The sequence below is a fragment of the Sus scrofa genome, chromosome 4, assembly GCF_000003025.6.
Source record: "Sus scrofa isolate TJ Tabasco breed Duroc chromosome 4, Sscrofa11.1, whole genome shotgun sequence".
NCBI classification, from domain to species: Eukaryota; Metazoa; Chordata; class Mammalia; order Artiodactyla; family Suidae; genus Sus; species Sus scrofa.
The window spans coordinates 95,665,303-95,678,066 of record NC_010446.5 but is presented as its reverse complement, the minus strand read 5'-3'; the positions used below and the strand labels follow the sequence as shown (position 1 = coordinate 95,678,066).

Sequence of the window (12,764 nt, the reverse complement as noted above, 5' to 3'; positions counted from 1 at the left end):
GTTCCCAGGCTAGGGGTCCAATCGGAGCTGAAGCCTCCAGCCTACACCACAGCCACAGCAACGTGGGATCCAAGCTGCATCTGTGACCTACACAGCAGGTCACAGCAATGCCGGATCCTTAACCCACTAAGAGAGACCAGGGATGGAACACACAACCTCAAGGTTCCTAGTCGGATTCGTTAACCACTGAGCCATGATGGGAACTCCTTGTTTGTTTTAGACTAACTTACCTCAAAGGTCTCTTACAATTCTAAGTTTTTAAAAAATTCAGAGCAAAGCCTAATTTTGGTAGCAGTGGATCTATACTTCTCCCACACCAACCCTTCTGGCCAAAGCTGCTCAGAAGACAGTCATACCAATTTGAGGCTAATTCTTCTCCCCACTCCCCACCCTGCCCCAAGCTCTGGCCACACTCTCGGCATATGGAAGTTCTCGGGCCATGGATCGAATCTGAGCCAGAGCTATGACCTATGCCACAACTGTGGCAATGCCAGATCCTTAACTCACTTCGCAGGGCCAGGGATTGAAACCTAGTTGCCACCGAGACAACAACAGATATTTAACTTGCTGCCCCACAGAGGGAACTCCAAGACTAATCCTTTTATAAATTAAAAAAAAATAATAAAGCTATCCTTTTTTGGGGGGTGGGGGTGCTACACTCATGACCTGTAGAAGTTCTAGAGCTAGGGACTGAGCTCACGCCACAGAAGAGACTCAAGACACAGAGGTGAGAATGCCAGATCCTTAACCTACTGTGCCTTCAAGGAACTCCAGCTATCCTTTATTTTTCTTTTTTGGCTGCCCTCATAGCATGCAGAAGTTTCCTGGGCCAGGGATTTAACCCTGAATCCTTAACCATTAGACCATAAGGGAACTCCCAGAGAAGTTTCTACTCCTTAAAAAAGGAAATCTGGGAGTTCCCGCTCTGGCACAGTGGGTAAGAATCCGACTGTAGCTGCTTCAGTCATTGTGGAGGCAGGTTCAATCTTTGGCCTGGGAGCAGTGGGTTAAAGTATCTTGCATATTTCTTTTTCAGGATGTCTTTGGCTATTCTGGGTTTTTTGTACTTCCAAACAAACTTTAAAATATTTTGTTCAAGTTCTGTGAAAAATGTCCTTGGTAATTTGATAGGGATTGCATTGAATCTGTAGATTGCCTTGGGTAGTATAGGTCATTTTGATAATATTAACTCTTCTAATCCACGAGCATGGTATATCTTTCCATCTATTTGTGTCATCTTTGATTTCTTTCATCAGTGGCTTGTAGTTTTCAGAGTACAGGTCTTTTGTTTCTTTAGGTAGGTTTACTCCTAGGTATTTTATTCTTTTGGGTGCAATGGTAAACGGGATTGCTTCCCTAATTTCCTTTTCTGCTTTTTCATTGTTAGTATATAGAAACGCTATCGATTTCTGTGTATTGAAAAAGAAAAATGGAGCTGGAGGAATCAGGCTCCCGGACTTCAGACTATACTACAAAGCAACAGTCATCAAAACTGCATGGTACTGGCACAAAGACAGACATATAGATCAGTGTAACAGGATAGAAAGCCCAGAATCAAACCCATGCACTTACAGCCAACTAATCTATGACAAAGGAAGCAAGACTATACAATGGAGAAAGGACACCTTGTTCAATAAGTGGTGCTGGGGAAACTGGACAGCCACATGGAAAAGAATGAAATTAGCACACTCCCTAACACCATACACAAAAATAAACTCAGAATGGATTAAAGACTTAGATATAAGACCAGACACTATAAAACTCTTAGAGGAAAACATAGGCCAAATACACTCTGACATAAACGACAGCAACATCTTCTCAGATCCACCTCTTAGAGTATTGACAGTAAAAACAAAAATAAACAAATGGGACCTCATCAAACTTAAAAGTTTCTGCACAGCAAAGGAAACCCTCAACAACACAAAAAGACAACCCACAGAATGGGAGGAAATCTTTGCAAGTGAATCAACTGACAAGGGATTAATCTCCAAAATTTATAAACACCTTCCGCAGCTCCATACCAAAAAAACAAACAACCCCATCCAAAAATGGGCAGAAGATCTAAACAGACAATTCTCCAAAGAAGACATACAGATGGCCGAGAAACACATGAAAAGATGTTCAACATCACTCATTATTAGAGAGATACAAATAGAAACCACTCTGAGGTACCACCTTACACCAGCCAGAATGGCCATCATCCAAAAGTCTACAAACAAAAAGTGCTGGAGAGGGGGTGGGGAAAAGGAACCCTAGTACACTGTTGGTGGGATTGTAAATTGGTGCAACCACTGTGGAACTACCATTTGATCTGGCAATCCCACTCCTGGGCATCTATCCAGAGAAAACCTCGACTCGCAAAGACACATGTACTCCAATGTTCATTGCAGCACTGTTTACAATAGCCAAGATATGGAAACAACCTAAATGTCCATCAACAGAGGAGTGGATCCAGAAGATGTGGTACATATACACAATGGAATATTACTCAGCCATCAAAAAGAACGAAATACCAGCATTTTTAGCAACATGGATGGACCTAGAAACTATCATGCTAAGTGAAGTCAGCCATACAATGAGACACCAACATCAAATGCTTTCACTGACATGTGGAATCTGAAAAAAAGACAGACTGAACTTTTTGCAGAACAGATGCTGACTCACAGACAATGAAAAACTTATGGTCTCCGGAGGAGACAGTTTGGGGGGTGGGGGGATGTGCTTGGGCTGTGGGATGGAAATCTTGTGAAATCAGATTGTTATGATCATTATACAACTACAGATGTGATAAATTCATTTGAGTAATAAAAAAAAAATAAAGTATCTTGCATAACCACAGCTGCAGCGTAGGTTGCAATTGCAACTCAGATTAAATCCCTGGCCTGGGAAATTTCATATGCTGCAGGTGTGGCTATAAAAATAAAAATAAATACAAAAAAAGAGGAAATCCGGGAGTTCTCTGGTGGTCTAGTGGTTAGGACTTGGTGCTTTTGCTGCTGTGGCCTGGGTTCAACCCCTGGTGTGGGAACTGAGATACCACATCAAGCTGCAGCACACAACAGACCAAAAAAAACAAAAACCAAAAACCAGAAATCTGCCTCTTATGGCCATTACATTCCTTTTATCTTTTTGAGTAAGCCCCTGAACTCACCTGAACCCCAGTTATAGTTGTTTGGTTGACTCCAAAAGGTTCTATGGAAGTGACTTCCAATACAGCAGTACCTGCAATGGAACCAGCTTTCAGGAGCCCTTCACCGTCCTCCTCAATGACAGATGAATTAGGGAAACACTTGAGAACACGGGAACTCACAAAGGCGGCCCCTTCCCTAGGGAACAAATAGGGCAAGTGGCATCTCTTTGATGGCTCTGTTTGATCAGAAAGGAGTTGAGATTGCCAGGCTCACTGTTAGAGGTTGTACCCTGAGGCAAATGCTTGCCATTCTCTATGTTGTGTAGTTATTTGTTCCTCAGGTAAAAATCAGCCTTTGGATTATGCATATCTCTTTAAAAATCAAATACTATTAGATAATTAATATTAAAAATTATTTGGCCAAAAGAATTGAAAACAGGAGTTCCCATTGTGGCACAGTGGAAACAAATCCGACTAGTATCCATGAGGGTGTGGGCTTGATCTCTGGCCTGCCTTGTGGGTTGGGGATCCAGCGTTGCCATGAGCTGCGGTGTGGTTGCAGATGTGGCTCGGATCTGGTGTTGCGGTGGCTGTGGTGTAGGCCGGCAGCTGTAGCTCTGATTCGATCCCTAGCCTGGGAACTTCCATACGCCACGGGTGTGGCCCTAAAAAAAAAAAAGGGAATTGAAAACAGCTACAGTCAGCTTTCATATCTGTGGGTTCTGCATCCACAGATTACTGACCACAGATTGAAAATTTCATAAAGTTCTGAAAAGCAAAATTTGTATTTGCCTTGTTCTGGCAAATATTTACATAACATTTACATTTATTATAGGTATTGGGGAGGATGTGCATAGGTTATATGCAAGTACTACATCATTTTATACAATAGATTTTGTATCTGCAGATTTTTTGTTTTGTTTTGTTTTTGCTTTTTAGGGCCCCATGAGCAGCATATGAAAGTTCCCAGGCCAGGGGTCGAATCAGAGCTACAGCTGCTGGGCTACACTGCAGCCACAGCAATGCCAAATCTGAGCCACATCTGCAAACTACACTGCAGCTCACGGCAATGCTGGATCCTTAACCCACTGAGCGAGGCCAGGGATTGAACCTGCATCCTCATGGAAAATAGTTGGATTCATTTCCACTGACTTAAAACTGGAACACACTTATCTGCAGATTTTGGTAGGGGGATGTGGGTCCTAGAATCAATCCCCTGTGGATAGCAAGGGACGAGTGTGTTCAAACAAATACTTGTAATGTGAATGTTCATAGCAGCACTATCCACAATAGCTGAAAGGTGAAAACAAACCAAAAGTCCACCAACAGGTGAGTGGATAAACAAAATGTGTTATTTTCATCAATGGGATATCATTCAGTCATAAAAAGGAATGAAGTACCAGTATAAGCTACAATGAGAATGAACCTCAAAAATATGCTAGGAGTTCCCATTGTGGCTCAGTGGAAAAGAATCCGACTAGGATCCATGAGGACTTGGATTCGATCCCTGGCCTTGCATGTGGGTTAAGGATCTGGTGTTGCTGTGAGTTGTGGTGTAGGTTTCAGACATGGCTTGGATTCTGAGGTGCTGTGGCTGTGATGTAGGCCGCCAACTACAGCTCAGATTCAGCTCCAAGCCTGAGAACTTCCAGATGCCATGGATGCAGCCCTAAAAAGACAAAAAAAAAAAAAAAAAATTATGCTAACTGCAATAAGCCAACACACAAAGTCACATATTGTATGATTTCACTTACGTGAAATATGCAATAGTTAAATTCATAGAGATAGCAGAGTAGTGGTTTCTAGGTGCTGAGCAGAGGGGAGAATTTTGAGTGACTGCTTAATTGGTATGAGTCTCCTTTGGTGGTAATGAAAATGTTTTGGAACTAGATACAGGTGATGGTTGTACAATACTGTGCATGTGCTAAATGCCGCTGAATTGTACACTTTAATTTTTTTTTTTTTTGTCTTTTTGCCTTTTCTAGGGCCGCTCTTACGGCATATGGAGGTTCCCAGGCTAGGGGTCGAATCGGAGCTGTAGCCCCTGGCCTACACCACAGCCACAGCAACTCGGGATCCGAGCCGAGTCTGTGACCTACAGCACAGCTCACGGCAACGCCGGATCCTTAACCCACTGAGCGAGGCCGGGGATGGAACCCGCAACCTCATGGTTCCCAGTTGGATTCGTTAACCACTGAGCCACGACGGGTACTCCTAATTTTTTTTTTTTTAATAGCCTCAGTATGCAGCAACTTGATGTGGGATTTCAGTTCCCAGACCAGGGATTGAACCCAGGCTGCAGCAGTAAAAGTGACAAAACCTAACCACTAGACTACCAAGGAACTCCCCACTTTAATTTTATGTTATATAAATTTCACTTAAACAAAAAAAAAAAATTATTTGTGGGTTATAAAAATCACCTAAGGCAATAGTTCTTTCCATGCGCAATGTTTCAATGAGGGTAAAGTTAGATCCTGGCCTGCCTTACCTATTGGTATGGAGTTTGAGCTGAGAATTCATGGGCATAAGAATTTGCTCAGGTTGGCACTCTGGATAGAAAAGTTGGAGCTTTTCAAACACCTAGAATGAGAAAATAATGTTTTCCTCATTTCTGGAAAAGATAAACGATGACCTTTACTCACAGGCTTTACTTACAAATGGTCTGCCTAACTTTGGTTTAGCCCAATGTCCCACAATCCTCCTTTCCAAAACGAGCATTTAAAACATATCTAGGTAATCTAGAATATACAGTTTAGCATTAGCCCTGCTTCTGACTACAAGGGACTGGGAATGTGACAAAGTTTACACTTACCACATCCTCTACATTACTTAGATATTAGGTATAAAGTAATTATGGAATTTCTAATTTTAGCTCTAATAACCTGAAAAGAGATTTGAGAGCTAACAACCTATAGTAATTTTTTTTTGGCTTTTTAGGGCTGTACCCATGGCATATGGAGGTTCCCAGGCTAGGGGTCCAATCGGCGCTACAGCTTCCGGCTGACATCACAGACGCAGCAACACAGAATCTGACCTGTGTCTGCGACCTACACCACACCTTACAGCAATGCCAGATCCTTAACCCACTGAGCGAGGCCAGGGATCGAACCCACAACCTCATGGTTCCTAGTTGGATTGTTTCCGCTGCGCCATGACGGAAACTCCAAGAACCTATAGTATCAGATTAGCAAGGGACACTATTCTGGTCTGCCATCTCTTAGTAAAGTGATTTTTCCTCTATACTGCACTGCATCAGGGAATCAAAGCCAAAATAAAGGAGGGGGGAAAAATAAAAATAAAAAAATTAGTCCCAAATTCAGAGGTAGAGAGACTTATTTGCTCCACACATATGATAATTTTTCTCTTGAATTCTCAAAACAATAATGCTATTTAGCTTTCAGCTTGAGAAAATACTTGTACTCTTATACCTTATCAGAAGTTAGGATAGGATTTTATTTTACCTGTGACTATAGCTAAGTGGACTATATCATAATATCTATGTTAGGCAGAACAAATCAGATATTAATCTCTCTTTAGTTATTACAGTGTTCATATACTGCATTCATGGTGTGGGGAGCTGAGGGGATTGCATGTGCTGTAGTTTCTTTCTTTTCTTTTCTTTTTTTTTTTTGTCTTTTTTGCTATTTCTTTGGGGCGCTCCCTTGGCATATGGAGGTTCCCAGGCTAGGGATCTATCGGAGCTGTAGCCCGGGGCCTACGCCAGAGCCACAGCAACACCAGATCCGAGCCGCGTCTGCAACCTACACCACAGTTCACGGCAACGCTGGATCCTTAACCCACTGAGCAAGGGCAGGGACCGAACCCACAACCTCATGGTTCCTAGTCGGATTTGTTAACCACTGCGCCACGACGGGAACTCCGTGCTGTAGTTTCTAATGTCAGTACTTACATAGAAGAAATTAGCAGGGGTAACAAAGATCTAGAAACCATAAACCTGTTTCGGGGACTCCTCTATCAATTTCCCTATCTCTATTCAGACTAAGCTCTTCATGGATAAGAGAATATAACTTTCTTCTCCTTGATATATAAAGACATGATTTAGGTTTGAGACCTTACCAGGATCTGAACTTCATCCGACAGTTCCAATAAATTCCCCTCAAACTGCCCAGAGGAACTGTTCATGCAGCGGACAGTGACTCTGATGGTGGTCCGACCAGCTGCTTTTGTGTGAACCACCATGGCAAAGTTATTCTCTACTGGGAGTTGTAGAAAAACCTAGACAGTGAAGGGAAGGATTAAGAAAGATTCATGAATACACTGTACCCTCCCTTCTTTGTTGTAATAAGGAAAATGTATGTTGGAAATAGCTACCTAGAAGAATTAGAGGAGTTCCCATTGTGGCATAACGGAAATGAGTCTGACTAGTATCCACGAAGACGTGGGTTTGCTCCCTGGCCTGGCTCAGAGGGTTAAGGATTCAGTGTTGCCCTGAGCTGTGGTGCAGGTCGCAGACATGGCTCGGATCCCACGTTGCTGTGGCTGTGGTGTAGGCCAGCAGCTGTAGCTCCGATTCGACCCCTAGCCTGGTAACTTTCATATGTTGCAGGTGTGGTCCTAAAAAAAAAAAAAAAAAAAAAAAAAAAGGAGTTAGAGTTCCAGGGCTTATTTTCATATTTATTTATTTTGAGATTCCTAGCAACACGGTCACCCCGAAAGTAAACTTCTGTTTTCAGTTCTCAACTAATTCTGAAAAGATTCTTATGCAAGAATTCTGTTCTTGAAGTCAATTCATTGTAGGAGAAATACAGAAATGAGGAAGGGATTTCTAGAATGGGTTCAGACAGAACTTTAGATGAGAGAGAAGTGAAGCCATCTACTGCTGGAGGTCAGAGTGGTAACAAGTAAGAGGACGAGAAAGGGAAGCCGTTGTTTTAGGACTATGCTAAGACTAGCTAACCATCTCTCTACTTGCTCCACTCACCATTCTAGTCTAGACCGGACAAGGTTTAGATCTTGACAGGTTTCTGGCACGAGGGCAGGGAGGGTCAACACTAAGGCACATGTCGATGTAGACCCTTGCCTATCTTTTTGGCATTCATTTCATGTCCTATCTCCTCCGCTTTCTTGCTGTTGTGGCGCCCTCAAGACCTTCCTTCTAGCTGTCTTTACTCATACAGAGTTCCAAGTTCCCAAATCAGCTTTCCCTTTTCCCCTTCATAAAAACTTGCATTTCCTTTGTGCAGATTTCAATTAATTGTCTGGAAGAAAGTCTTAAGCTAAAGAACGAGTGGTTTATAATTGTTTCATCCAAGTGAATTTCTAAATGGTGACACCACAGAGCAGGAAGTCTAGCTTTCAGGGCATTAGAGACCTTTCTTTCTTTTTCTCCTCTTTCTTTTTTCTCTTTTTTTCCTTTTTAGGGCCACATCTGCAGCATATGGAATTTTGCAGGCTAGGAGTCAAATTGAAGCTGCAGCTGCCGGCCTACACCACAGCCACAACAACTCCAGATCCAAGCTTTGTCTGCGACCTACACCATAGCTTGTGGCAACGCTGGATCCTTAACCCACTGAGTGAGGCCAGGGATTGAACAGACATCCTCATGGATAGTAGTTGGGTTCTTAACCCGCTGAGCCACAATGGGAACTCCTAGAGACCTTTGTATTTGCCTACTTCTTTATCCAGTTTGTCTATATAGGACCTAAGGCAGGGGAAGAAAATCTTTGTATGCTCTCAATCATTTCTTCCACTAGAGAAAAGAGTGATTCTATTTTTTTTTTTTTTTTTAGGACCTCACCCGTGCTATATGGAAGTTCCTAGGCTAGGGGTCGAATTGGACCTACAGCTGCCAGCCTACTCCACAGCCACAGCAATGCAGGATCTGAGCTGCGTCTGTGACCTACACCACAGCTCACAGCAACACCAGGTCCTTAACCCACTGAGCAAGGCCAGGGATTGAACCCACATCCTTAGGGATCCTATCACTAAGCCATGACGGAAACTCCCAGGAGTGATTATTTAGAGAAGAAAATTAAAGAAAAGAAGTAGAACAATACTAAGGCCTAAGCCATTCTCTCACACAATTCCTATTTGCTACTCAAGAAAAAAAAGTCAAGTAGTTCCTGCTGTGGTGCAGTGGGTCAAGAATCCAACTGCAGTGCCTCAGTTCTCTGCAGCAGTGCAGGTTTTATTTCTGGCCCTGCACAGTGTGTTAAAGGATTTGGTGTTGCCACAGCTGAGGCGTAGGTCACAGCTGTGGCTGGTTTCAATCCACAGCTTGGGGAAACTTTCATATGGTGTGGCCATTAAAAAAAAAAAAAGCCAATCCTTCTGTAGAACTCTAGCAAACTAAGTACAGTTCTATCTCTCTTCAGTTCCAAGTATAACTAGATTCTGGGCAGCCCTTGACAGAAGGCCCAACCACCAGTTTCCTTGGATTATAGATTTGGAATTTTTTTTTTCTTTTTAGGGCCATACCCATGACATATGGAAGTTCCCAGGCTAGGGGTCGAATTGGAGCTACAGCTGCCGGCTTATGCCACAGCCACAGCAACTCGGGATCCGAGCCATGTCTGAGACCTACACCACAGCTCACAGCAATGCCAGATCCTTAACCCAATGAGCGAGGCTAGGGATTGAACCTGCAACCTTGTGGTTCCTAGTCAGATTTGTTTCTGCTGCTCTGCAGTGGGAACTCCAGATGTAGAATATTTTTAGAAAATTGGAAATAGATGTATTTTTTCAGACTTTTCTTTCTTTACTTTTTTTCTTTTTTTCTTTTTTAGGGCTATACCTGTGGCATATGGAAGTTCTCAGCTTAGGGGTTGAATTGGAGCTGCAGCTGAGGCCTAGGCCACAGCCATGGTGACACCAGGTCTGAGTCACATCTGCGACCTATGCCACAGCTTGCAGCAATGCCAGATCCTTAACCTAGGGATTGAACCTGCATCCTCACAGAGATAATGTTGGGTCCTTAACCCGCTGGGCCACAATGGGAACTCCTCCTTTTCTTTTCTCAGGTTTTAGAGTAAGGTTTAATGCTAAAACATTAAGCTCTTTTTAAAAACATAAAGACTTAGGAGTTCCTGTCATGGCTTAGTGGTAACAAACCAACTAGGATCCCTGAGGATGCAAGTTTGATCCCTGGCCTTGCTCAGTGGGTTAAGGATCTGGTGTTGTGGTGAGCTGTAGTACAGATCGAAGACATGGCTCGGATCTGGTGTTGCTGTGGCTGTGGCTGTGGCTGGCAGCTACAACTCTGATTGGACTCCTAGCCTGGGAACCTCCATGTGCTTCGGGTGCGGCCCTAATAAGACAAAAAGACCAAAAACAAAAACAAAAACAAAAACCAGCAAAAAGAAACACACAAAAGGAAACATAAAGAGGGAGTTCCCATTGTGGCATGGTGGAGAGGAATCTCACCAGTATCCATGAGGATGTGAGTTCAATCCCTGTCCTCAATCAGTGGGTTAAGAATCCGGCATTGCCGTGAAATGTGGTGTAAGTTGCAGATGTGGCTAGGATTCCATGTCGTTGTAGTTGCAGCATAAGCCAGCAGCTGCAGCTCTGATTCGACCCCTAGCCTGGAACTTTCATATGCTGCAGGGTGGCCCTAAAAAAAAAAAAAAAAAAGAAAAGAAAAGAAAAGAAAAAAAGAAAACATAAAGGCTTATGCTGCATTGTGGATTTCCTCAATGGCCTTCCTGAGGGCTTTGGCCATTCCAGGTGCAGCAGGTGCTGAACTGGGAGGAGGTGATACCACCAAAGGGAACTGTGTCCTGAAATTTGCCATTGATGTAAGGTACTCAGTCCAGAATCAGCTGCTAGTTGGTGGCCCACACCAGCCCCATGGCAACTTATATGCTCAAGGAAGGATTCCAATTCTTCCCCACCTCCTAATAGTGTGGTCCCAAGAATGTGTACAGCATTCACCTTTCTAGTCTTTTTGTCTTTTTTTTTTTTTTTTTTTTTTTTTTAAGGGCCGCACCTGCGGCATATGGAGGTTCCCAGGCTAGGGGTCGAATCGGAGCTGCAGCTGCTGGCCTACGCCACAGCCGCAGCAATGGGGAATCTGTGCCTCATCTGTGACCTACACCATAGCTCATGGCAATGCTGGACCCTTAAACCACTGAGCAAGGCCAGGGATGTAACCTGACTCCTCATGGATGCTAGTCATGTTTGCTAACCACTGAGCCATGACGGGAACTCCAGCATCCAACTTTCTTACTCTTCTTTTTTTTTTTTTTTTTTTTTTTTTTTTTTGTCTTTTTAGGGTTGCACCTGAGGCATATGGAGGTTCCCAGGCTAGGGGTCTAACTGGAGCTACAGCTGCCGGCCTACACCACAGCCACAGCAATGCCAGATCTGAGCCGTGTCTGCGATCCACACCACAGCTTACGGCAACACCGGGTCCTTAACCCATTGAGCAAGGCCAGGGATCGAACCCACAACCTCATGGTTCCTACTCAGATTTGTCACCTATTTTTTTTTTTTGAGGCCCGTTGCTAACTGGACCGGTACTTTGCTCACTTATTTTTTTATTTTTTCCCCTAAAACAATGTACCAGTATCTATTAAACCAAAAACATACACCTAGCCTTCATCTCAGCCAGGGATCCAACCCGCATCCTCATGGAGGCTTCACTGGGTCTTTAACCCACCAAGCCGCAATGAGAACTCCCCCAACTAATGTTTCTAAATCTTTTCCCACCATAGTTGAAGACTTAAGCTACATCCTTTAATTCAGGCTTCCCCTTTTAGGGAAAGCATTAGGACAGAAAAAAAATTGTATTTATTTAATATTTATATTGAGTCTTTTACTTTTCTTATGCAGGTTGTTTAATATCCACATATTTGTGAATTTTCCAGTTTTCTTCTTGTAATTGATTTTACAAGAAGAATTTAGTTTAATTAAAATCAGTTACAGTATGGTTGGAAAAGAAGCTTAGTATGATTTCAACCTCATTAAATTTATTGACTTGTTTTTGGGCCTCATATTGCCACCTTTCTTGATCTTAATGTCAACTGCCCATTGTGCAGCACAGATATGATTATTAATGTTATTAAGTGTATCTGAACATGTTAAAAGATTATATTATATATTAAAACTATAATAATACTACTACTTTATATTCATAATGTCTTACTCATGTAACATAATCATTTGCTCACAAATACAACATTATACAACAACAAATACATCAAAGGAAGCACTGGTTTTTGTTTATTTGTTTATTTGTTTTGGCCACCTCAAGGCATATGGAGTTCCTAGGCCAGGGATCAGATCTAAGCCACAGTTTTGAATCTATGCCACATTTGTGGCAACGCCAGATCCTGGCTGGGCCAGGGATCAAACCTGCATTCCAGCGCTCCAGAGACACTGCCAATCCCATTGTGCCACAGCGGGTACTCCAAAGCACTGCTTTCTTGAGAGCTCTTTCCAGCAAAGTATATTAAAAATCAATATAGGAGTTCCCGTCGTGGCGCAGTGGTTAACGAATCCGACTAGGAACCATGAGGTTGTGGGTTCAGTCCCTGCACTTGCTCAGTGGGTTAACGATCCGGCATTGCCCTGAGCTGTGGTGTAGGTTGCAGTCGCGGCTCGGATCCCGAGTTGCTGTGGCTCTGGCATAGGCCGGTGGCTACAGCTCCGATTCAACCCCTAGCCTGGGAAC

The 12,764-nt window shown here is 43.2% G+C and overlaps 1 protein-coding gene and 1 pseudogene across 1 annotated transcript in view; both read right to left on the bottom strand.

Annotated features, from left to right (window-relative positions):
* Nucleotides 1-12,764, bottom strand: part of NUP210L (nucleoporin 210 like) — a 123,223-nt gene that overhangs the window by 19,130 nt on the left and 91,329 nt on the right. The window contains exons 28-30 of the mRNA XM_021089795.1: nucleotides 7,208-7,366; nucleotides 5,619-5,710; nucleotides 3,152-3,326 (exon numbers count right to left, since the gene is read on the bottom strand). Of these exons, the coding sequence (XP_020945454.1) occupies nucleotides 3,152-3,326; nucleotides 5,619-5,710; nucleotides 7,208-7,366 (426 nt within the window). The remainder of the gene's footprint in view (nucleotides 1-3,151; nucleotides 3,327-5,618; nucleotides 5,711-7,207; nucleotides 7,367-12,764) is intronic.
* On the bottom strand, nucleotides 10,783-11,019 carry LOC110260397 (annotated as a pseudogene).